The sequence below is a fragment of the Crocodylus siamensis genome, chromosome 1, assembly GCF_052110815.1.
Source record: "Crocodylus siamensis isolate JL-2025a chromosome 1, ASM5211081v1, whole genome shotgun sequence".
Classification (NCBI taxonomy): Eukaryota; Metazoa; Chordata; order Crocodylia; family Crocodylidae; genus Crocodylus; species Crocodylus siamensis.
The window spans coordinates 389,420,729-389,444,177 of record NC_143395.1 but is presented as its reverse complement, the minus strand read 5'-3'; the positions used below and the strand labels follow the sequence as shown (position 1 = coordinate 389,444,177).

The 23,449-nt window shown below is 43.1% G+C and overlaps 2 protein-coding genes across 7 annotated transcripts in view; one reads left to right on the top strand and one right to left on the bottom strand.

The window, feature by feature from the left end:
* Positions 1-19: 19 nt before the first annotated feature.
* Positions 20-16,008, top strand: ACAT1 (acetyl-CoA acetyltransferase 1). The gene is made up of 12 exons (XM_090029684.1): positions 20-147; positions 1,978-2,025; positions 3,510-3,627; positions 4,259-4,354; positions 4,625-4,725; positions 5,302-5,445; positions 8,414-8,564; positions 10,092-10,187; positions 12,742-12,855; positions 13,294-13,358; positions 14,807-14,964; positions 15,649-16,008. Exons 1-12 carry the CDS (start codon positions 97-99, stop codon positions 15,767-15,769), a joined length of 1,263 nt encoding a protein of 420 aa, XP_089885810.1. The 5' UTR covers positions 20-96; the 3' UTR covers positions 15,770-16,008.
* A 2,174-nt stretch (positions 16,009-18,182) lies between these two features.
* Positions 18,183-23,449, bottom strand: part of NPAT (nuclear protein, coactivator of histone transcription) — a 38,670-nt gene continuing 33,403 nt past the window's right edge. For all 6 annotated transcript variants that reach the window (XM_090029623.1, XM_090029630.1, XM_090029659.1 and 3 more), the window contains 2 exons: positions 21,883-23,044; positions 18,183-20,290 (listed from right to left, as the gene is read on the bottom strand). In XM_090029623.1, the coding sequence (XP_089885749.1) occupies positions 20,213-20,290; positions 21,883-23,044 (1,240 nt within the window). In that variant the 3' untranslated portion in view covers positions 18,183-20,212. The remainder of the gene's footprint in view (positions 20,291-21,882; positions 23,045-23,449) is intronic.

The following is a 23,449-nucleotide window of genomic DNA, read 5'->3' as shown; positions in this document are numbered from 1 at the left end:
GCCTGGCGGCGCGGCGGCGCCCATTGGCCGAGGAGGGGGCGGAGGCGTCTGTGCTGGTGGTGACTGCACTCGGTGGCGGCGGCGGCGCGGGCCGGGATGGCGGCGGCGATGAGGCGCGGCGGCGGCGGGCTCCCGAGGCTGCTGCGGGTGAGGCGGAGGCGGAGGCGGAGGCGGGAGCGGGAGCGGGAGCGGCGGGGCTCCGCCTGGCCCCGGTGCCGCAGGGCAGGAGGCGGCGGAGAAACGGGAAAGCAGTCGACCGGCGGGCGGAGGTTCAGGCTCCCTCTGGGTTCAGTCTGAGCCCCGCGGCCGCCGAGGTCCCTGAGGAGATGATCCGTGTCCAGGCCCCTTCTTGAAGCTGGTTAAGCTGTCACGGCCGCGGGCCCGGCCGTGAGGGCACCTGCTCCCGGGCTGTCGAAATAAAATCGCCAAGGGAGGCCCCCCACTGGCGTGAAGTTTGTTTGGTTTTTTGTTTGCTTTGCTCTGCTTTGTTTTGTTTAATATTTTTGCACTTCAAGTTAACAAAGCGCCCATGGCTGAACCATTAGAGGATGAGTCTCTTTTTCATATCCTTCAGGGTTGAATATCTGGCCCATGCCACGTTTTTGAGTAAGTTGCGATCAGCTCAAAAGAAGCAAATTGGAAAAGTGGAAAAACAACATAGGAGTGAGAGTGGGTAGAGTATCTGAAAGTGTTTTTTTAACTATATTTGCACTTGATGTTCTTCATCGAGCGCATGATGTCCTTGGAATGACCATTCGTTTAAAGTCAATGGACTATATTGCCTTTCACTACATGAAGTGCTGTGGCCTGTAATCTTTCCATGTACATTGTCTAGTACAGTAGTTGAATGATTTCTAAACTACTAATTTAAAGTTTTATAATCCAAAGAGATTTTTAAGTGCTTTCTTAAAAACCCTGGGACATGATCTTCCTGGTGTTATTACGCCTGGTAATAAGATGAAGTTAGCTGTCCACAAATTGGTCTGGTGTTACAGATTGCCTAGTTTATTCTGTGATGCTGGGATCCTTTACTTACCACCCTCTTTCCAATCACAAACGTAGTGAAACTGAACCTTAGAAATGAATTGCCTCTGATGCAAAGGAGTGCTGAATAAATTTGCTGATAACACTGAATGGAGCAAAGTCCCAAGAAGCAAGGGAGGTGAATAATTAAACCTAATAATCTAGCCACACTTATCTCCTATTCATTGGGGTGCCCATAGCAGACTGTCAGCTGTTCTGCTTGTCCATACAAGTAGCAGAAGTTTTCAATCCATACTTCACACAAATCATCTTATATTATTTCACTTGCCAGAAAAGTATTATCATAGGGTCTAAAGTATGGCCATGTCCATATGAGTGCGGACATGTGGTATGTAGTGCCACAGACCCTGCACTGCTACCTTGCAGTAAGGGTTTTTGTTGACCCCAGGAGAATTAAAACACACACTACAAAAAAGCAGGGCAGTGTGCATGGTGGCAGTGTGCAGCTTACGTCGTCATGTCAGGGCGCACCGCCCAAAACTGGAGCCTAGCTAGTCAGAACTGTACTCCAGCTGCTGGCCAGGCTCCCACTGCAGAAGCACCATGGCTGTAACTCCCTGGGGCTGCTGGGGGGAGTTGCTGGCCCCAGCCTCCCCCCCCACCCCCCCCAGAGTAACCTGCTGCGCACCAGGGTGCATGTGTCACGGATGCTTCTTGGGGACAAGTAGCAGCAGCACAAGGTTCTGCTACTGCTTGTCCCTGGGGAAACAAACATCCGTACTCATTGGGATGTGGCTTATTTGTCTAACTATAATGAAAACAACCATTTTATGATGTACTTGTTTTTTAAATATTTTTCATATTTTTTAACTTGACAAATATGGGTAATTATCAGTGTTTCCCACTTATTGAAAACCTCCTCAGTCTTCACAGATATGAGCCGAAACATTAAGATGTGAAAATTTACAATTTTGGAAATGTTTTTCTTTCCAGGCTTTGAAGTATGCAAAGCGGAGTTATGCATCCCAGCGAACTTTAAATGTAAGTAGTGTACTCCATTTATGCGTACTGGATAAGTGTATAACTTGCTTTACTGCATTGTTCAAAGCCAGTCCTAGCCTGTTGCTTGTGTAACAAGTATCAGCTCTCTACATGTTGCTAAGAGCATAAACTCATCATTGCAGTGGTTCTCAACCTTTTTAGTCTCAAGGTGTGAAGAAATCTCCCTCTGTCTATCCCTGGATTGGGACATTTTGTGTTGGGGGAGAATGTAACACCCACACACACTGTGGTCAAGTGTTCCTGGATTTATTTTGCTGTCTGTCTTGTTTGTGCTGTATAGCTTGCTTCCTCTGGAACTGGAGAGGACCCCTTCCTTTCCCCCCCTTATTGTGTCCAGACCCTTTGTCTTAAGTTTCCTTCCAAGAAACCTGTGGAACCGGTTCAGGGACTTTGGTCACTTCACCAGGGATTGCTGACCACCCTTGAAATGATTCAGTAGCGAAACGTAGGGAGTACGTGGGGGTGCACATGCACCCCCTGAGAGCGCTGGTGCATCCCCTGTCAGCCAGCGTTCCCGGGCAAGGGGGCAGGTGAGAGGTGCTGGTGGTCCCCCTGAGAGTGCCAGGGGAAGCGGTCCCCCCACGGCCAATCCTGGTGACTTCGAAGTGCCAGCAATGTGCCACTGCCAGCTGCAAGACGGCAGGATCGGCTGCGGGGGCACCCCCTCCCCCCTTGGTCTGTGGGATCAGTCATGGGGGGATTGGTTGCAGAGGGATGCCCCCCCCAACTCTCTGACTATCCAGCTGAGGTGGGGGGGCACCAGTTGCCCATGAAATAATTGGTCTGCATCAGCAGGGTTCAAATAATGCCTGGGGTTTTTGCCCACCTAACAGTGCACGGGACCCCCATGGTACCCTTGAAAGGATCTCGAGCCCCAATATGCCATGGTACCCTGGTTGAGAATCACTGATTTAGCACTTAGCATTTTCCATCTCTGTTGTCTGTTTAGCAGCTCCCTTTAGCTGCACGCTAATGGTAAATTCTGACTTTGTAACTAATTTTACAACTTTCAGCTGTGCCAGAAACAGCGAAGGGGAAGCAGATATCAAAGTGCTGTTCTTCATTTGAAAATTATTGTATCTAGTCAGTTTCAGGACTGCTAACTCATGGTTCAGTAAATGCTATAAAATGGCTTACAACTAAAACTAAGCGTAGGTAATATATATCAGTAGACATGCAAAAACACTCCGTTGCAACCAGGTTCTGGTCAAAACATTTCGACATTCTTAATATTTTGTTACTTCAGAGTTCAGCAGATAGTGGAAAACAAGATAACAATTATTTGCGTAAACATTTCACGTTGCAGTAGTGCAGAAAGGTTATTACTGCTTTGTGGTTCACTGTATTGCAGATTTTCACAAACATGAACAGCAGGTATTGCTCCAAAGACCCTTCAGTTTAAAAGACAAGATATAATCTTGGAGAAATGACAGTGACTTTTACATTTTATTCCTTTCCATTAGGAAGTGGTGATAGCAAGTGCTGTAAGGACACCTATTGGATCTTTCCAGGGATCTCTGTCATCAGTGCCAGCCACTAAACTTGGTTCTGTTGCAATCAAAGGAGCAATTGAAAGAGCAGGTATGTGCAAATATTTGTTCACAGGAGCTACACATGACCAGATGAACAGTATTAGTTTGTGTCTTGTTTTGTAAAACATGTTTCTTAAAAAAGGGGAGCATTGCTTTTCTTTTTGCATAGATTTTACTTGTAGCTAAGCATGTGAAAGGTAGGTAAAGCCTGATAAGTTAGTGTCTGTCTTTTTTTTTTTTTCAGTGTTGTTTTTAAAAATGGAATGCTAGTTGGTGGCTTATGTGAAATAAGTTGTTATTCCAGTTCCTACAGGATGGATGTCCACACCACAAAATTTGATAGTCTGTGTGGCAGTTATAGATTGACCAGCCATGAAAACTGAATCAACCTACTGGACTGAGGATTCAGTGACTGGCAGGTCACTGAAACCAGCCCAGATCTTGCCTTTGCTATTCTTGTTCTCTGAGTGAGGTCATTCTGGGAGAGCACTTTGCAAAGAGCCATCATTAGAGCATATTTCAGGTACAAAATGGTGTGGAAACCCATCTTGATATGGTTCTTTCCACTCTTGTTTAGCCTTGCTATGATGGATATCATGCATTTTATTTATATTTTTGGACTGTAAACCTAGAGTGTTTCTCCTGTCCCTTACAAAATTCATGATGGGTTTATTTTATAGGCATCCCTGCAGAGGAAGTGAAAGAAGTGTACATGGGTAATGTCCTGCAGGCTGGACAGGGGCAAGCTCCAGCAAGGCAAGCTGTATTGGGTGCAGGTATTAATTCTCTCCTTTGTTTCTGGACTTACATTTTCATTATTTTTATGCAGCAAGAAGCTAGTTGCATTTAAGTACAGATTGTAACAGACTTTGTTTTTCTTTAGTTTATTAAAATTCCATGAAAACTGTTGCTAATAGTGACAAACAACCACTTATGGTTGTTAATATGTAATGGCTCCTAAAGGCTACAAAGAAATGTAAGCTACAGAGAAATATTAAAATAATATACATGTTTATCTTGTGTAATTATATACTTACTTGCTTTAGGTTTAGCAATCTCAACTCCTACTACAACTATCAATAAAGTTTGTGCTTCAGGAATGAAATCAATCATGATGGCAGCACAGAGCCTAATGTGTGGGAATCAGGTATGTGACTTTTAGAGCTGTTTAACTAGAAATATGATTTTTTTTCCAGTTGTGGAGATGTTGAAATCATGACTTCTGAGAGCTCAAACTAATGTTATAATATTGCCCTGGTAATTATACTCCAGTATGGGTTTGTGCTAATACCACTTGGCAAGTTTTTATCAGACTATACAACCTAAATTTGTAAATATATAAATATGGCTTTGTCTAGGTACCCCCACATTTATAAATTGTATATTTACAACTTGTCTTGCATATATCTTTAGAGCTGAGCACAAAATTTTCTGGGAGTTTTGAAAACTAAAGGCAATGTTTTATTTTGGGTTGAACCAAAATATACTTTTCTAAAAACATCAGTTACAGCCATTTGGCTTGCTAACACTGCTTAGCTGTTTTCAGTTAATGTCTTCATTTCTGTTCCATAAAAATATAAGTAATTGGTTTGTTTTTGCAGGGGTGGGGAGGGGTGGTCATTAGAAATATGTTTGTCTTCAGTGAGCTTTTTGTTGACAACTTGTGTGGTACAATTTGCTATAAAATATTAACTTATTGTGCAATTTTTGTTTGTTTGAGCAGGACGTAATGGTGGCTGGTGGCATGGAGAGCATGTCTAATGTTCCCTATGCAATGATCAGAGGAGCTACACCTTATGGAGGAGTAAAGTTGGAAGACTTGATTGTGAAAGATGGGCTGACTGATGTTTACAACAGCATCCACATGGTAAGTTCTGTTATCCAAGACCTGAAAACTTTTTATTTAATTGAGTATTAACCCTGAGCCCACCATGCAGCTAAAGAGTTTATCTGCAATGGTTTAATTGTTAGAGCTGGCATACCTGGGAATGAAAGACAGAACAGGTTCCGGGGAGAAGAGTTCTTCTCTTTACAGAATCCTTATTGTGACTGATGTGCAGAAATTTGGTAGAGCATCTGGATGCAGATCAAGTGTCAGATGTTTGTCTGTTTCAAGTTTTTTTTCTTGCGAATCCAGCACATGGGTAGAAAGGAACTGAAGCTCTAGACTTACTCCACAGAATGCAGAATCATTCAGTTGTTCCAGAGTGACTGGTAAAGTAGCTCAACTTCTCTGAGGTTGTTGTGGTCCACCCATTTCTCTTCTTTAGTATGTATATGAGGTTCCAAGACGATTGGACTGAGATTTGAGAAAATTGGCATGCTTATCTGACCTTCACAAAAGCTCGTAGCTTTATGATGAATTCAGAAAAGACTAAAATGTGGCAGATGTGTACGTAGCAAAGCATCAACTGTTCTTCTCATTGCAGCAGTATTTTCAGTCTTTTGACTTAATTCTTCACAATCTTGGGAGTGTAATTGGATCACTTTGCTTCGCTTTGTAAACACCAGCAATTGTCCAAAGAATATTTTATCATTATCTACTAGCCTGAGTATTGACGTTTTTACTCTTTGATATTCTTTTCCACAACTTCCTGGCTGGTGTAGCAGTATATGTTGCTTTAGCTTGTACTTAAAACTACCCAGATTTTTCAGCAAATGCAAATCCTGGTTGTCAACATCTGATTTGGGGCATGCAGAGAACAACACACAGATGTACTCTCTGTTGGCTTCTAATCTGCTTCTGGGATCTTGATTATGACATGCAAAGTCTTGAAGCCTTAGGGATTTCCTGTGCTCCATTGTGGCAGCTGTAGTCTGCTGGAAGTCATGTTTGGTGGCTCTGGAGGCGTGGTAGGGAGCACACATGCTGCAGTTTAGGAATTTATTCGTACTTATGTTCTGTCAGAGTGCAGTGACCTAGATGCTATGAAGCTTTTGAATGTCCTGGGTAGATAGAGGAAGATAAAAATTAACTTGTTTGTACCAATCCTCTATTTCATCAAACAGACTGATCTCCACACAGCGTTTGTATTTATTTAACTTGCTTTCAAAGCAGCACAAATGTAACCCTAATGTTCATGGAGGCTCTAGCAAGGTTAATTTAGTGACCAGCGAGAAGAGGGATCTAGCTCTGTGACCCTCAGAATACAGGCGGTCCTTGGCCTTATGACACAATTAGATCCTGAAAACCGTGTCTTAAGTCGAAATGTTGTAACTCAGAACCAATTTTCCCATAGGGAACAATGTTATAAATGGGGGATTGGTTCCTGAACCAAAGCCCCATACCCTATTTTCACCAAAAATAACCCAGAATTTTATACTGAATCAATTATAGATGATAAATATAGCTACATTAATGTATTTATATTGTAAATAGCGATCATATTGATTTGGAAGGACTTCTTTGAGGTGATTTTGCTGGACTTTTTGAAGGGTTCTTGGCTGGAGTTTTCTCAGGAGTCTTGGCTGCAGGTTTTTCTGGAGTCATCTTCTTTCTTAAAGAAAGGGGCCAAGGAAGTTTGGACAGATGTTCTCCAGGGAGATGGGCGACACAGCGAACTTGTTCGCTGGTGTGGCGTCGCGCAGGATCAAGTGTTGTAAAGTTGAAACTGATATCAGAAAGTTGAAACTGGGTGTCAATTTATAAATGTTGTAAGTGCGAAACATTGTAATTCAACGTTGTAAGCCAAGGACTGCCTGTAGTGATGTGAACTGCTTGGATCAGGTGACTGGTACTGGGGATGTATTACCCTTCAATTCTGTCATCAGTTCCCTAGCCCTGTTTGTAGTGTTTGACATTTGTAACCATCTGGCTGTAACACCTTTTGCTGTTCAGTAACTTACAAGAAATGACACTAATTGTTTCAGTCAAGTGTACACAGTTGTCAGACTGCTGAGAATCAAGAGCTGACAGACTTGGGATTGAGCTATCCTTTTGGTCCAAGAAGTAGTCCCACCAGAATAGGAAGGATACACATTCATGAGACAGTACAGAGGTACCATTCTGTATCTAAATGGAGGGATTAGACTTCCAAAGTGTCAGTCAAAGCCCTTTCATTAACATTAAATTCAGAGATTTTTAACTTCGAAAGGCCTCCTCAAGAACATTGCTCTATGGCTTTAACTATGTAAGTCCAGAGAATAGTCCACCAAATTCTACTGGTGAAGTGACCGTACCAGCAGCAATTGTCATAATAAAACCAGTAACTGTCAGAAACTGATATCAGTGTTGTAGGTGTCAGGAGATGGGCATGGGGTAGTTAGCTTTAAGAAGGGGCGCATCTAGAAGTTTGAAAAGGTATTGAGGTGTATTATCACATATAAAGCAACACACATTTTTATCCAGTTAAAAATAAACTAGATGCTTTACTAATGTGCCAGGGGCATAGGGTTGTATCATTCAGTTTAAGATAGAAGCAAAAACAAATAGAACTTCATTGGAATGAGATTAAAAACAGTCTGCTGGGCTGTGAAATGGGAGTTCCGTGACCAGGAGCAGCTAACAAACAACAGAATTGCAGAACAAAGGATAGCTTGACCGGTAGAACATCAAGACTATTGAAAAGGAGATAGGGTTGTTAACACTTATGGAATGAAGTTTAGAAGATCAAGTAGATCAAGTAGATTACAATGAGCCATGAAGTCAAATGACTCCCTCAGTACTGCCTGACTAGAAATGCCACTGCCACTGCCAGGCAGTTGGTTATAAACTGTGGGTGGACTGGGAATCAAGTGCACCAGTGCACACCACCTGAATCCACCCCTGGCTTTAAGCTATGTTTGTGAATGTGACTCTCAAAATGATAAACTGAACACAAATGGTTTTCCCCAAGGGTAACTGTGCCGAGAATACCGCCAAGAAGCTTACCATTTCACGTGAGGAGCAAGACACATATGCCATTAGCTCTTATACAAGGAGCAAAACAGCTTGGGAATCAGGACTACTGGGAAAGGAAATTGTTCCTGTCTCTGTTTCACAAAAAGGTATCAGTGATTTGTTTTCTTAAAGGATGCTTGTTTTTCCAGTGGTGGATACAAACATTGCAGCACAAATCTGCTAATTTCAGGAATGGCTTTTCCCCCCATTAAATCTGCATAGGAACTTTCTGGGAAACTGTGTTATTTTATAGGATTATAGGAAAGTATATCTGGAAGGGTCCTCATGAAGTCATCCAGTCCAGTCCCCTGCATAAGGCAGGATCATCCCTGACCTAAACCAGCCTAGCCAAATATCTATCCAACCTGGTCTTGAAGATTTCTGAGGAGGGGGTTTCTATCACTTTTCCACTTAGCCTGTTGCAGTGCCTGACCACTCTTATAGTCAGAACTTCCTCCTAATCTCCAACCTAAATTTCCCCTGTTGCAGCTTGAGGCCATTGCTTTAGTTGTTTCCTATGGTCATTTTTTTTTCCTTTTTTGCTTTTACTGTGGCACGGGAGTTGTCCGTCCTTGTTCTGTCAGGTATATGTGTGGTTTATAGGGTGCATGTACTAACTGATGTGGCATGGTGTTTGTTACTGGACTTTAATATTAGACCTTAGGTCTTAGCACTGAAGTGATCAAAAACACTTAGACAAGAATAATCCATTCTCTCACGAGAGTGTTTATTGAGCACAGCAATTTACAATTTCAAGCATATGACAAAGAAACAACAGAAAACTTCACCTAAAGTCTAAGCTAAGATGCAACCAAATAAGACCCAGCAACAACACACATGCTTAACCTAAATCAAGATGTGACAGAAATTTTGCATAAGTCTTATGTAGTCCTGAGGACAGAGGATTTCTGCAGCCAGGCATTCAGAAGTTCTAGGGGAGTTCGCTGGTCATCTTAGCTGGTGAGAGCAGTCCCACAGATTTAATCTTTGCCAGGGCTTTTATGGGTGATTTGCATCCTCCTCTCCCCCTTGGATGGTATGTCTTTCATGTATTCTGTGACTCTCACACTTTCAGCATCCAAAATTTCTGTTTCTTGCCTCTTGCAGGTTTTACTTTGAAATGTAAATGTAGCTTCCTGCTGTCCACTTTGAAATATAGCCCCCTGAAGGGCCCACAGTTGTTATGACTGTGCCAGGTCTTTGCCAACAGTATTGCATCATGTCCATTTTATTTTTAATTATTTTTATAGCCAGAAAAGATCTGTGCTCTCCTCTCTGCACCCTGCTGGGAGGATTAATTGATAAAGGTCTCTTACTAGTCCTCTTGCAAAGAAATGAGAATGCTAGTATAAACTTGTTAGTTTTCACGCATCTCTTGATAAAATGCAACTATTTTTTACTCTAAAGAGAGACATGTCTTAAATCACAGTAACGTTTAATTTAAATAATCTGTTTAGGATGCCTAGAATGACTCTGGCATAGAATAGGCATTATAGAACTTGCCATTTAGTAGATTTTTTTGATGAATCCAAGACAAGAACAGTTTTGCCCTGTGTATGCATCTTTCTATGCCAAAAACTGACTGAGCTGGTTTGCTCTTGAAATTGGTTTACTAAATGAAGTCTCAATTTCAGGGAAGCCAGATATAGAAATGAAAGAAGATGAAGAGTACAGGCGTGTTGATTTCAGTAAAGTTCCAAAACTGAAGACTGTTTTTCAAAAAGAAAATGGTAAAGTACAATATAGCAAATACCAACTTTTCCTTCTAGAGAGAAAACCGTGTTAGATATTCTCTGCATGTGGGCAATCAGTGAACAATGCAGTCTGCATCTGAAAGTACAAGAAGAATTTAAGCAGACTATGACTTCTGAACTTGCATGTTGGCTAGGGTATTGGGACTAAAACATGCACAATAACTTTTCATTAAACTTGGGCTTTTTGGTGATTACCAAGTAATATGCTAAAGGAGAGGACAAGATGCATCATTTTTAATCAAAAGATTTCCATTGGTTCTCATAACTCTACTTGCAGTAGAAGGTGACCTGCTTTCCTGGAAGCAGGAATTCTTGTTATTGCTGTCTTTTGATTGAGTTCTTCTAAAATATCCCAGTAGGAGGATCTTGCTTTTTTCTGCTGGTCACAGTAGGGTTCAGATGTTCAGAAGAATGTCTAAACTGTCAAGATCAAGTTATATTACTTAATAACACTGTTTCAAGTTTGGAACCACTTTGGTTGATAGATGAAAGGCACATTATTTTTCTCCATGGCACTGTAAAGGTGAAGATAACATAAAGGCAAGTGTCTGAATTTGTTAAGCATCATTTATACTTGGCAGCATCCTCCATGGCATGGAGAATTGGCCAGTGGCCAGCAGTGGAGAAATGCAGTTTTTTGCACACTTAGTTTTGTTGGTTTTTGTTAGCTGCAATATCCTGAATGGCTCCTGCTTATTAGGGCTGTGCAAAGCTTTGGATCATGATTTGGATTCAGAGATGATTCAGATGATTCGAAGGCCAAATCCATGAATCTGAATCAAATCGCTGGAAGCTTTAGGCTTTCCAAATCCATTCAGAGCTTCTGAATTGATTCAGAAAAGATTCAGAGATTCGGCTATAGGGTATAATGGGGAATCAATGAAATAACTATAACTTTGTTGTCTTTTGGCTGATTAAGATGGAACTTGCAGGGATGGTAGCCCCTGCAGAGACCACAAAGCCTGCCAAGTTTCACAGAGATAGGTGCAGGGGTTTGGGGGAAACTGCACCTCAGGCTGCTGACAAGCAAAATTCGTGACATGGGTGACACTGTGTGTGTTAAGGTGCAGGAGGGTGACAGCTGCAGGCCTGCTGGCCCCTGCTGAGGCCACGAAGCCTGCCAGGTGTTAAGGAGATAGGTACAGGGGCTTCTGGGTTCTGGAGCCCTGCACCTCTAGCTGCTGACAGGGAAAACTCGTGACATGGGTGCTTGTGCAACTGTGTCTGTCTTGGAGCACATGGTGTGTGGGGAACACTGTAGGCCTGGCTGCTAGGCAGCTGTGTTACCAATCAGTCATGATTCACTCAGGGACCAGCTCAATACACAGTAGCTAGTTAATGAGTTAATGAGCAAGGATTAACACCTGCAAAACCATAAACTAAGGAGAGGAAAGAATCCATAGAGCCAGGAACTGCTTCTGCTCCAAGACAGAGACAGTTGCACAAGCACCCATGTCATGAGTTTTGCCTGTCAGCAGCTAGGGGTGCAGGGCTCCAGAACCCACCTGCACTGATCTCCTTGACAGCTGGTAGACTTTGTGGCTTCAGCAGGGGCTAGAAGGCCTGCAACTTTAACTCTGCTACTCCTTAACACACATGGTGTCACCCATGTTGTGAGTGTTGCTTGTCCACAGCTTGAGGTGCAGTTTCCCCCAAACCCTTGTACCTATCTCCTTGAAACTTGGCAGGCTTTGTGGCCTCAGCAAGAGCTACTATCCCTGCAGTTTTCACCCCACTGTGGCTTAACACACACGTGACATGAGTTTTGCCTTCAGGGCTTTGAGGTGCAGGTTCCCAGAAACCCCTGCACCTATCTCCTTGAAACGTGGCAGGTTTTGTGGTCTCAGTAGAGGCTACCATCCGTGAAAGTTGCATCCAAATCAGTCAAAACACAGCAAAGTTATAGCTATTTCATTGATTCCCCATTATACTTTATGGCTGAATCTCTGAATCGGCTCCAGTTCTTCCGAAGTGATTCAGCCGAATCGAATCAGCAAAATGATTTGGGTCTCCGAATCAAATTTCTGGCATCCGAATCGGCCGAATCTGAATCCAAATCAAATAGTTCCCTATTTGCACAGGCTTACTGCTTATGGCTCTGGGATGGGCTGTCATTTTTTTTCTCCTTGATGCTGCTGTTAGTTTGGGTGATTTTGAACTGCAGGGATGACCTAGAATTGGACATGGAGTTTCCTTATTCATGAAAGGCTAACCTTAGAGGAAAAACGATGAGTTTCCTGTAGAGAGGGACCCATATCAGGGGATGTGACTAGTAGTAGCTGATTCTCTTTTTGCCTCTCAAAAATGTTGTTGCACATTAAGGAATACCACTGCTTTTAGCAGTGATCCTTCTGTTCATGATCTTTCACTGTACAGCAAGGTGTATCAGTTTAACTAAAAGGGTGCTTCCAAATCTATTTGAAACTAATGCAAGAAGACCTCTGCAGACAATTGCATTGGCAAAAGATAGCTGAGCTGTTGTACTTTTCCTCATTTGCCTGCTGTTCTTGGTGCAATTCTTTGTTTACAGGGACGGTCACAGCTGCCAATGCCAGCACGTTGAATGATGGAGCAGCTGCTTTGGTTGTGATGACTACAGATGCAGCCAGGAGACTTAATGTCACACCGCTGGCACGAATAGTGGGTAGGGATTTTTCTGAATTATGCTTCTCAAGTGCAGTACTGAAAAATACCCCTCTAATTTTGCCATGAGACTACAAATCTTGTTTTAGTTGGTGGGGCCGGGGGGGTCATGAAGGTAGTTCATTGGATGGGATGGTGCAGCTACTGTAGAGTCCAAGTTATATTTTTGAATTCAAGGAGACTAACACACTTGTAGGAAGGTCTGGTTATGATCAGGAATTCAAGTTTGGAACCAAGTTTGGTGTTTTTGAAGTAAAATCTGAAAAATTTCACCCTGTTTGTGCAAGGCTATGAACTGTAGACTTACAAGAGTCATTGTAAGAGTCAAAATTTCTCTTTTCTTTAGTAAGTTAAAGTGTACTGGGAATGTGAACTTTGCCATGACCATTGCTTTTGGGAAGAACAGTAGCAGTTTTCAGTAGTGTTTATGATCTTACAGCTTTTGCAGATGCTGCTGTGGCTCCGATTGACTTCCCAATTGCACCTGCATATGCTGTTCCTAAGGTAGGAACCAAATTGATCCTGGCTGAACAGGAAACCGCAAGCTTGTCTAACTATGGGATGTGCCAGTGACCCACCAGGGATTTTCCTAGTACAACTAATGCTTTTCTCATATGTATGCTTATTGTAGATATCTGGTGTGGATGGTACTGCAAAAGTGGAAAAGATTGTTTATATTGTGATTGCTGTAACCAGGAATTATTCCCATGCAAAATGCACATTCAGCTTTCTGGGTTTGTTCCTCAGGGAACACAGGCACCTTTGAAATCTGCTCACTTTTAAAGACAGTAAAAGTACTTCTGAGTACTGTACTTTCCCCTCCTATGCAGTGGAGACCCTGAAGTTACATACCCCAAATAAATTGGAAAAATGTAGAAAAAATGTCTGTTACACCATACAAGGCATGTTTATATTCAGCACTGAAGAAATCTGAGGTAAAATCTCAGTTGGTTCATAATTATTCTAAGTCTGTCAAACAAGAACTTGTTTAATAAACTGAGGTCTTAACTATACAGGAAAGTCTAGGGCATGTATGTATGTATATAAAAAAAGTGTTCTCCCAGGTGGACACTTGTATTCTAATAGGAGTGCTTTTTCAGGTTAGATTTTGCTTGGGGAGGGGCTTGGCTAAATCGGAATGAAAATTCTCACCCATATCACTGATAGCTAAAACTTTCTGGTGTAGGCAAGGCCTTAATTCCTTTTAGGGAAATGCATAGTTGGCATGCATCCATAGATGCTTCTCGAGCAAATCCTGGGACGTCATTCTCCCCTTGTACTCGGCCTTGGTGAGGCCGCAGCTGGAGTACTGCGTCCAGTTTTGGGCTCCACAATTCAAAAAGGATGTGGAGAAGCTTGAGAGAGTCCAGAGGAGAGCCACGCACATGATCAGAGGTCAGGAAAACAGATCTTACGATGACAGGCTGAGAGCCATGGGACTCTTTAGCCTGGAAAAGCGCAGGCTCAGGGGTGATCTGATGGCCACCTACAAGTTTATCAGGGGTGACCACCAGGATCTGGGGGAACATCTGTTCACCAGAGCGCCCCATGGGATGACGAGGTCGAACGGTCACAAACTCCTGCAAGACCGTTTCAGGCTGGACATAAGGAAGAATTTCTTTACTGTCCGAGCCCCCAAGGTCTGGAACAGTCTGCCAGCGGAGGTGGTTCAAGCGTCTACATTGAACACCTTCAAGAGTAAATTGGATGCTTATCTTGCTGGGATCCTATGACCCCGGCTGACTTCCTGCCCTTTGGGCAGGGGGCTGGACTCAATGATCTCCCGAGGTCCCTTCCAGCCCTAATGTCTATGAAATCTATAGTTGTATTTGGGTATAAGATTAATTACCTTGACTAAGACCTTGACTAAGACCAAGTTACCTTGACCAGTATGGTTGGTAACTTTCCAAAAGAAAGTTGAAAGCGGGTATATATACAGGAATTTTTTCTAGGTTCTCAGCGAGGCAGGTCTGAAAAAGGAAGACATTGAGATGTGGGAAATCAACGAAGCATTCAGCGTCGTGGTCTTGGCCAATATCAAAATGCTCGGTATTGATCCACAGAAGGTGAACGTACACGGAGGGGCTGTTTCTCTTGGACATCCAATAGGGTATGTAAAGCAATGTGTTGTTTCTGGCCCTGCTGAAATAGGGGCCACAAACATCACTTGTGGCTCAGGGAGTGGAGATGGGGTGTGTGCGCTGCAGGCAGCACTCCACCAGTCTGGTCCCAAGTGCTGGCTCAGGGCTGATCAGAATCCGGTTCCAAGCCACGTCTGCACACTGGGACCAACACACAGGGCTGCCTGGGGTGGTGCATGCACTGTGTACCTCGTACCAGTCCCTCCTGCTATTGCCAGTGCTTTTTTATAGGTGCCAAGTCCATTCCATGCACTGCAGGTAGCACAAGTTGCAATGGGGCCAGCATATAGTTCATGGGGTGGTCTCTGTTGAGGGTGCTGTTTGCAGCACAGGGGGCCTCCAGACAGCCTTGCATGCTGACTCTGGCATAGCCTGATCTAGACCAGCCCTAGACCCAGTGTACAGGACTGGTCTGGCACAGGTGTTATGTACAGCTCATGCCCCAGACCAACCCCATGTACCATGAGCAGCGTCTGCAGCACTGCATCTAGTCTACTGCATGCAAGGTCAGTCCAAGACCTGTGGGCCTTGCTTGATAGCTCTAGCTTAACACAAGGGTGCAGTGCTGCACTAGCACTGCTCTGTTCCTGTCACTGAGCAGCTCCCAGAATCCTGACTTCCTCCAAGCTAAACAGTGTTTTCTTCTATTCTAGAATGTCTGGCGCAAGAATTGTGGCGCACATGGTCCATGCACTGAAGCAAGGACAGCATGGTCTTGCAGGCATTTGTAATGGAGGAGGTGGAGCTTCTGCTATACTGATCCAAAAGCTGTAGATGGCTGTCTGAAATGTTAAGCCTTTAACTTAAGTATCTTAAATGGTGGCTGTTACATTTTATTTAAGAATTTGCAGACTACATAAAACTATGGTAGCTGCAGCTTAAGTATTTCTTCAAAGCAAGTCAGAAATATTGACATCTGTTTTTTATTACTTCAATCTGAATGAAAATGTGTCTAATTATGGAAAAAAATTAAAAACGGTCACAAGCCAATAAAGGTTGTATCCTTACTCTGATTCAGGACTTCCATGCACGTGATTTACTGATCATTTTCCTTGGTTATATATTGCTGGTATCAAGTTACTTGCACCTCTTTAACACAGTTTAATTTTGAAGTCAGTAAAAGCTGCTTGAAGTTTTTTCATGAAAATCATGGTGGTTACTTTCTAAATGTTTTAGTATTGCAGAAGAATTATTTTCAAACAGCATGGGAGTCTATCTTGGCCCCAGCTGTATACATTTCTCTAGGAAGTAGCTGGAATATCAGCTCTCATTGAGAATTTCTGCAGTGCTTGTTTAGCATTGGTTACCTCATTGTTATTAATAGTAACCAACATCAGGGGGAAGACAAGTTTGTCAGCCAGAACTGAACTGTGCGCCAGCTAGAATCTGAATCACTGCTGTATAGGCAGGAGAACCACTAAATCTGTGCAGCCTGATTCGGGTGGCAAGACATCATTAAGTGTCCCACTCCACTGTGCTGCAAACTCAAAGATTTTTTTAAAAGAAAGAATTGCTAAAAGCACATATATTTATACTATTCATACTAATGAAACAGGCCTTAGCATCCAGTTTAAATTTTCAAGGGGCCTGCTGCTCTTCACCAAGTTTATTAACAATTTTGATCCCAGCATGGAAAGCTTCTTGAGCAGACAAAACAAACCTAGGAAGGACTGAGAACACACTGGAAGATGTGGATGCAATTCAGAAGGATCTTGACAGATTGGAAGCTGGGCTAGAGCTAACAGAATGAAGTTCAATATGGAGAAATGTGAGGTGCTACACCTGCGGAGGCATAATAAAAAACCCAAATACAAAATGGGGGACACCTAGCTGGATGGCAGCACTGTGAAAAAGGACATGGGAGTCCTGAGAAGCCAGACTCCATATGAGTGTGTAGTGTGACACAGCTTCAGAAAAGGTGAATGCAATTTTGGTATGTATCAATAGAAGCATTAGGTGCAAGACACATGAGGTGATGAGGTCTGTATGCATATTACACAAGTTTTTAAGGCCTTGGACTTCTAGAAGATGTAGCCCTTTAAGAAAACCTGTTGCTGAAGTACCCAATCTGTGTGGTAATTTTTCAGCTTACTGAAAAACAAACTGTGCAGACAGTTACCAGGGGAGAGCAGAGGTATCACACTCAGGCTCCATGTGATGTGCAGACTAGCCTGGGCTCCACAGGTACCACCAAGGGCCAGATCCAGTCCACATCTTTGACACTCCTGGGATAAATGATCCTTTCCTTCTGAGATCTAGTCAATTTACCTAGGAACTTTTTAGGGAACTAGTGGTGCTCATGGCCAGCTGCATCTCACTCAGACGATTATACAGCAACACTTAATTCCTGATGTCTACCACTTCCTGTAAAGCCACTTTGAATTCTGACCTTCACAGTACGCTGTAGGGGGGCTTATTTCTGTTCCTCCCAAAAGGAATGAAAGCAAATGAAAAAAAATTAACTTGCATTTTCCCCCCTAAAAATAGCTATTACCCATAATAACAAAACCAGAATACACAGGCAGAGGCTGTGGTAGATAACGGTAGCTTAAACTAGCTACTTCACAAGTAGCTACAAATGTTATTTTTTTAGCTTAAAACATGGACAGCTGTTACCTACTCAAAGTTTTTATAGCATATTTCTGAAAAACCCTGTACACCAATCTTAAAACAATGTTGCTTACAAGCTTAATTATTAGAGCTTGAGCCAGGAGTTGAGCATCCCTGGTCTACACTATCAAGCAGGGATGACCTGGTTTATTAAACTGGTTCAAGACTTGAACATGAAGCAGGGGAAAAATGGGCATAATGGTAGAGATTTTTCCTTAACTTAATCATAAGCTTGTCTCTGTTTCTCCAACCCAGCATTATCTACTATATTTTCCAGGAAAAAAGACCACAGAGGTTTTGTGCAACATAAGGAAGGAGGAGAGGGTGTTAATCAGTAATAGAAAGGTGTCTGAGTATGGAAGAAATAGTGTTTTCCAAAAAAAGACTGCACATTAAAACATCAGCCATGCCACTTACATTTCATGCTCTAATAGTCAGTGGTGGTTATTAAAAACAGACCTCAACATTCATGTTTCACACCATTCATACAACATGTTTCTGATAAATGCATTTCTACAGGAACTGGGTAAAATGAGTAGAGCAGCCCTCTACAAAACACTACATTTGATACACAAAATTGGATTTAAACAATATTTATTCAAGCCTTAAATGCTATGCAGTATTAATTTATTGAATGGGTTTAATATAAACAGCTACTGCATAATATTTTGTTCCTTAGGAATCCTTGTATGCTATTTGAAACATTGCCCTGTCCCTGTACAGATCTCTTACAACAAGAAAAAGCCAACTAATACATTGTTTAAGACTTCAACAGTGTGAGAACAGATGAAAAAACATGCCCCAGTGCCTGTGAAGAAAAGCAGAACTATTGGGGTCTACAATGCCCAACGCTGTGCCCAACTTTTTTGCCCCTTGGGCTAGATGGGCAGAGGGACCAGGTCTGTCTGTGGGTTGGACCCAGCTGGTAAGCTTGATTTGGCACCTAGGGCCAGTGTGGCAGGGATCTGATCTGGCCACTAGGGTGAGCTGCCTAGTGGGGCCAGGAGTTGCCAGGCCCTGATCTGGAAGTGGGGGGAAGTACCCTGGCCTCAAACAAGGGCAGAGGAGGGAAGGGAGGGGGCAGAAAACAATCCAGCCCCAATTCAAACTTGCAGGTGGGGGTAGAGGGGAAGAAAGCCACCTGCTCTGATCATGGGATGAAGGAGGGAGGCAGGGGGAAGAGGGTGGCTCGGAGTGGAGTGGCCCAGCCTAGCCTCAATCTGGGTGCAGAAGGGCGGGTAGGGAGGAGGAGATAAGGAGCAGCCCAGCCTGATCCAGATGAGTGGGGGTGGGCCCAGCTGATCCTGCCAATGCAGCACTGGCCCATGGGGCTGGATCCAGCTGCATGGAGGTACCAGTACTCCCCCAGCCACCTAAGTTTCCTGAGCCACAGGGATTCCTGTGGGCTGGATCACTTGGCTCTGCAGGCCATATCTGGCCCACAAGCTGGCAGTTGAGCATCCCTGGTGTACACCATCACAGCAGGGATCATAAGACTTAGTTTGTTAAACTACATTCACACCAACTGGTGCCAAAGTTCAGGATCAATGAATGGAGGATCTCCCCCACCTCCGAGTGCCCAACCCAGACTACTCCATACGGTAAGTAACCCAAGAGTAGTTTAACAGCAGGATCTATATTTATTCTGATTAAATGTAAAAAAAAAAAACCCCAAAAGCAGATACTATGGTATTTGCATGTGTGGCTGAAAATATATGTGAAGAATGCAATGTAAAGTATAAGTTGAAAAATAACTTCCCCATTAGAAAGTATTTATATTCTGCCTGGCTATATTATTATTTTAAATATTTTTGCACTCTCAAGAATCATCCTAGGGGGTTAGTCCTGCATTTGAAAATAAATATTTTACCTTGGATAGTGGCTAAATCTATATTGCCTGTTCAAAATTTGGAAATATTATTTTTCTGTGAGATAAATCAAGATGACTTTCACGGCTCATAGTACAAGCTGCAAAAAAGTGTCTGTTTTTGCCTCTTTTTCATCTGGCAATAGCTTTCTAAACAGCAATGCAGTTTTCAAAAAGCCTTATTGTTTGGAGGGGTCTGCAAAGAGGCATACAAATTTACCAAGTGGTGAGCGATTATCTAGATCTGGAATGTCCTGGCTCCCCTCCCAATTGTCTTGTTTAAATTCAGCAATTCAAGTCTTAAAAAAATTGTAGGCTCCAGAATCATCACCCTACAGATTCCTGATCCCGCCCCACCACCAAGTAACTAAGCAGTTTAGCCAGGTATGTAGAGAATTCTGTAGAACAGACCACATCTGGTGTTCTGGGAAACTAAGAACATCTGGTTGTTTACAACTCTTTTTACAGTACATTTATACAATATTTACATTTCACAAACAAGTTTTACCTGTACAGTTCTTAAAATTCAATGGCTCTATGCTTCTGCAAGTGCTTTCTCAAAAATAATACCAGCACACTTCTATTTACAAATTAGCAATCTGTTTCAGAAACAGCATGATTTTGCTATAAAGTGAAACTTCAGTGCACTGAAAGTGCAGCTCACCATTTAGAATTTGTTTCTCTTCCCACACAAAACCTTTGCATGGCAGCACCCAGTTTTATACAGTCACAGTTCAGCTTTATTCATCATAATGCAGAGATAACAAGAACTTGTCCACATCCATTCCAGCTGGAAAAGAATTTGGAAGCTTCTTTTTCTGTCAGGAGGAAAAAAATGGCTCACATTAAAACTGAAGCCAAAGAATATGAAGGAGAAGAAGAGGCTCGCAAACATCATGGATACTGCTTTATGGTTTCCCATCTGCATTACCACGGAAATAGACATGAAGCTTATTCAGAAAACAAGCCATGCTTGCACTGAATTACTGTATGGAAGTATTTTCATTGTATGTTCCCAGTAGCAGACATGCAGCATAATTCAAGAACTAGGAGACCGGAATAGATGTACTGCTTCATTGCTTTCAGAGACATCCCTTTGTTAGTATGATCTAAGTTCCTACATTCATAACACATGGATTATGCTCATCACAATGGGCCACCTCTGGGTAAAACGTGTTATATGGCTTAATATTGCAAATTACAAAAACCAGATGTGCTTTATATCTATAGGCTACTTTTTAATCTCAAGTAAACGTCTTTGCAATTCACCACTGTATCTAACATCCAAGGTAACATTTCAAATTATATGAGATTTTAGGTGTAGTGCCCTGTGGACACAGGAAAAGGCTGAACCCCAGGTCTGCCCAGTGCTGGTTTAAAATGCAAATGGTTCATTTTTTTGCAATGAGTAAGTTTCTAAGGCTAGGGACAGACATTCACAAAGCCTGAGCCTGAATTGATTCAATCTCTGCAGGTTAGTCTAACCTGGCTGCTAAATTGAACTGATTTGTAACTGCACAGGCATCACAGACATGCAGGCACATGCCTGCAGTGACTCAGGCTAGAAACCAGAGGGGTGCTTGAGGAGCCCTCCCTTCCCTTTCCACAGCACCAAGCTGAGGGGGATGTGGCCAGGCTCCACAGATGCTCTGATTACCCCAGCAGAGAACTGGTAACAGTGTTCACCCCTAACTCCATGTTCATCACAGATATTACCTGTTGATTCAGCATGGACAGTAGCCAGCATGTGGTCTGCTAGCTAATACATAAACACCTCAGCAAGGCAGAGGGGAGTGGGGGGGTAGGAGCGAAGCAGCCCAGTCTCTGCCAGAGCTGCAGCCGGGGAGCAGAGGGGAGGGGCCAGCCCTGCTGTGGAGCAAAGTGCCCCGCCCAGCCCAGAGAGCATGTCAGGATGCTGTGGGAGTCTGGTTCATCTTAAGCCAGCAAGGAGTCTGGGACTAACACTGCATAAGCTGGTTTGACCCAAATCAGTTAAATCTGATACTACATTCAATCAGGTTCATCTCAAACCGGTTTCAGCCATTTTCGAATTGGTTTACATGCACTGAGTATCTGTTGTTCCAGCTTTAAACTAGTTTCTGATCATTTAAACCAGTTTATGTGCAACGTTTGTTCCTAGCTTAAGAGACTAATGTGACCTTGCAACACCACAGGCTCCAGTAAAGTGAAGGGTGAGTGCTCCTGCACAGGTGAGGACAGCACCTGACTCTTAAGAATTAGTCATGATGAGAAGCAGATGGGTTCAAAAGGATGTCACTGGTACTAAGAAATTTGCATTAAGGGATGTTTGAGTTTTGGGCTTGTAGCTCTCAGCCAACCAATCCTAGATCTATACTGGACTGGAAAATACTGACAATACTCAGATAAAAAAGTAAGTATCTGTACTTGCCTTTATCTTCTTCTTTTTCATTGGCGTTGTAGAGCTCTGGAGATCTTTTCTGCTGGCAGAACGAGAAAGTCTCTCCCCCTCATTCAGGTCCTCCAGCTTCCTTTTCTTTCCTGTGCTTCTTAAAGACCTGAATTGCTGGGTATTGTCCTTTAGAGGAGTTGTAGTACTAGTCCTTGCAATAGCAGCCCGTGACAGAATCATCAACGTATGGGCAGCCATACTGACACTATTTTCACTACCTGTTTCACTAGTTGGGCTGCAGGCTGGCAAGTCTGGAGTAGCTGGAGGAACCATTATTCTAGGAGTTGTGCTATCTTCATTGTAACGTCTACATGTTGGTGTCCTTATGCTGTCTGTGGTATCATCTGTATGCCTATCCCCAACTCCTGATGGTGTACGGGGTACTGGTAAATCCCCGTTTTCAACCGCTTTGCTAGCGGGGCTATTCCACTGAATGTCATGTAACATTTCCACAGCTTGCTTTGTTAATGGGCTTGCCAGGCAAAGGCCTTGGCTGGAAGATTTAGCTTGGTCCTGCTTTGGCTCCTTTGAAGACAGGGAAACAGTTCCTGAACTTTTGCTACTGCCATTAGACAGTGTGCCTGTTTTTTTGTTCACATCTTGTACTGAGGCAGCTGTTTTCTCATTCCGAAGGCCAGTGTTCTGTTGGCCATTGGACAGTTTTGCAGCTTCCTGATTGTTCTGTTTATCATCAGTGTCTCTCCTTAATTCATTCTCTTTGTTTGCCGTTGTCTTGTGGAATGACTCTAACCCAACTCCCGAGGCCAAAGACTTCCTCTCAGGCTGTGCTTCTTTCACAACTGCACCTCTATTGCTACCGATTTCAGGCTTACATAAAATTCTAGGCAATGTTTTCTCCTTCTCTCTTTTGCTAGGCTGTATTTTAAGAGATGCAGATGTAGCACTAGGAGAATCTACAGCAAACAAACTGTTCTCACTCTTTTCCTTTTGCAGTGAACTCATAGCTGGAACCTGGGCATTTCCTCCTGGAGCTGGCAAAGCGCTGTCAAAGCAAAGTACTCTCCGGTGGCTTTCATTCTGCTTGGAATTTGAATTTGTGGTCTCTCCCACTGCTGTAAGAGAAGTCTCCTCAAGTTTCCTTCCCTGGTCTGCACTGACATTTCTATCTGAATTACCAGTCCTAAAATGAAAATAATCAGGAACAGAACATGATTACTATTGTGCAAAGTTAATTTTGAGGAACTGTTAGTTCTTTTAAACCTATTTCTCTATTTTGTAAGTATAGCTTATATATTTGCTCTAACCACAAAATGAAACCAACATGTGGATTCAGTTCATTCAGGTGAGGGCACAAAGCCCTCTACACTACAAAGTTCTGTTGGCAGAGCTACGTCAGCTAGGTGCACGTAAGCCAGGCAATGCTCAATAGCATAAAACAAGCAGAGAACTCTAGCCTAGCACTGCCACTCCTACGGGCATGCCCCGCTGCATGCATGTGCAAAAGCTCCAATTCAAAGAAAAACCCTTCAAGACCTGCTAGGAACCAAAAAGAAGGAAAAGACCCCTGGAGAGTTAATTCACTGCT

Coding starts and splice junctions, on each gene's coding strand:
- ACAT1 (XM_090029684.1), top strand. CDS start 97: ATGGCGGCGGCGATGAGGCGCGGCGGCGGCGGGCTCCCGAGGCTGCTG. Junction 4,355..4,624: donor GCAAGCTGTATTGGGTGCAG/GTATTAATTCTC, acceptor TACTTGCTTTAG/GTTTAGCAATCTCAACTCCT. Junction 4,726..5,301: donor GCCTAATGTGTGGGAATCAG/GTATGTGACTTT, acceptor TTGTTTGAGCAG/GACGTAATGGTGGCTGGTGG.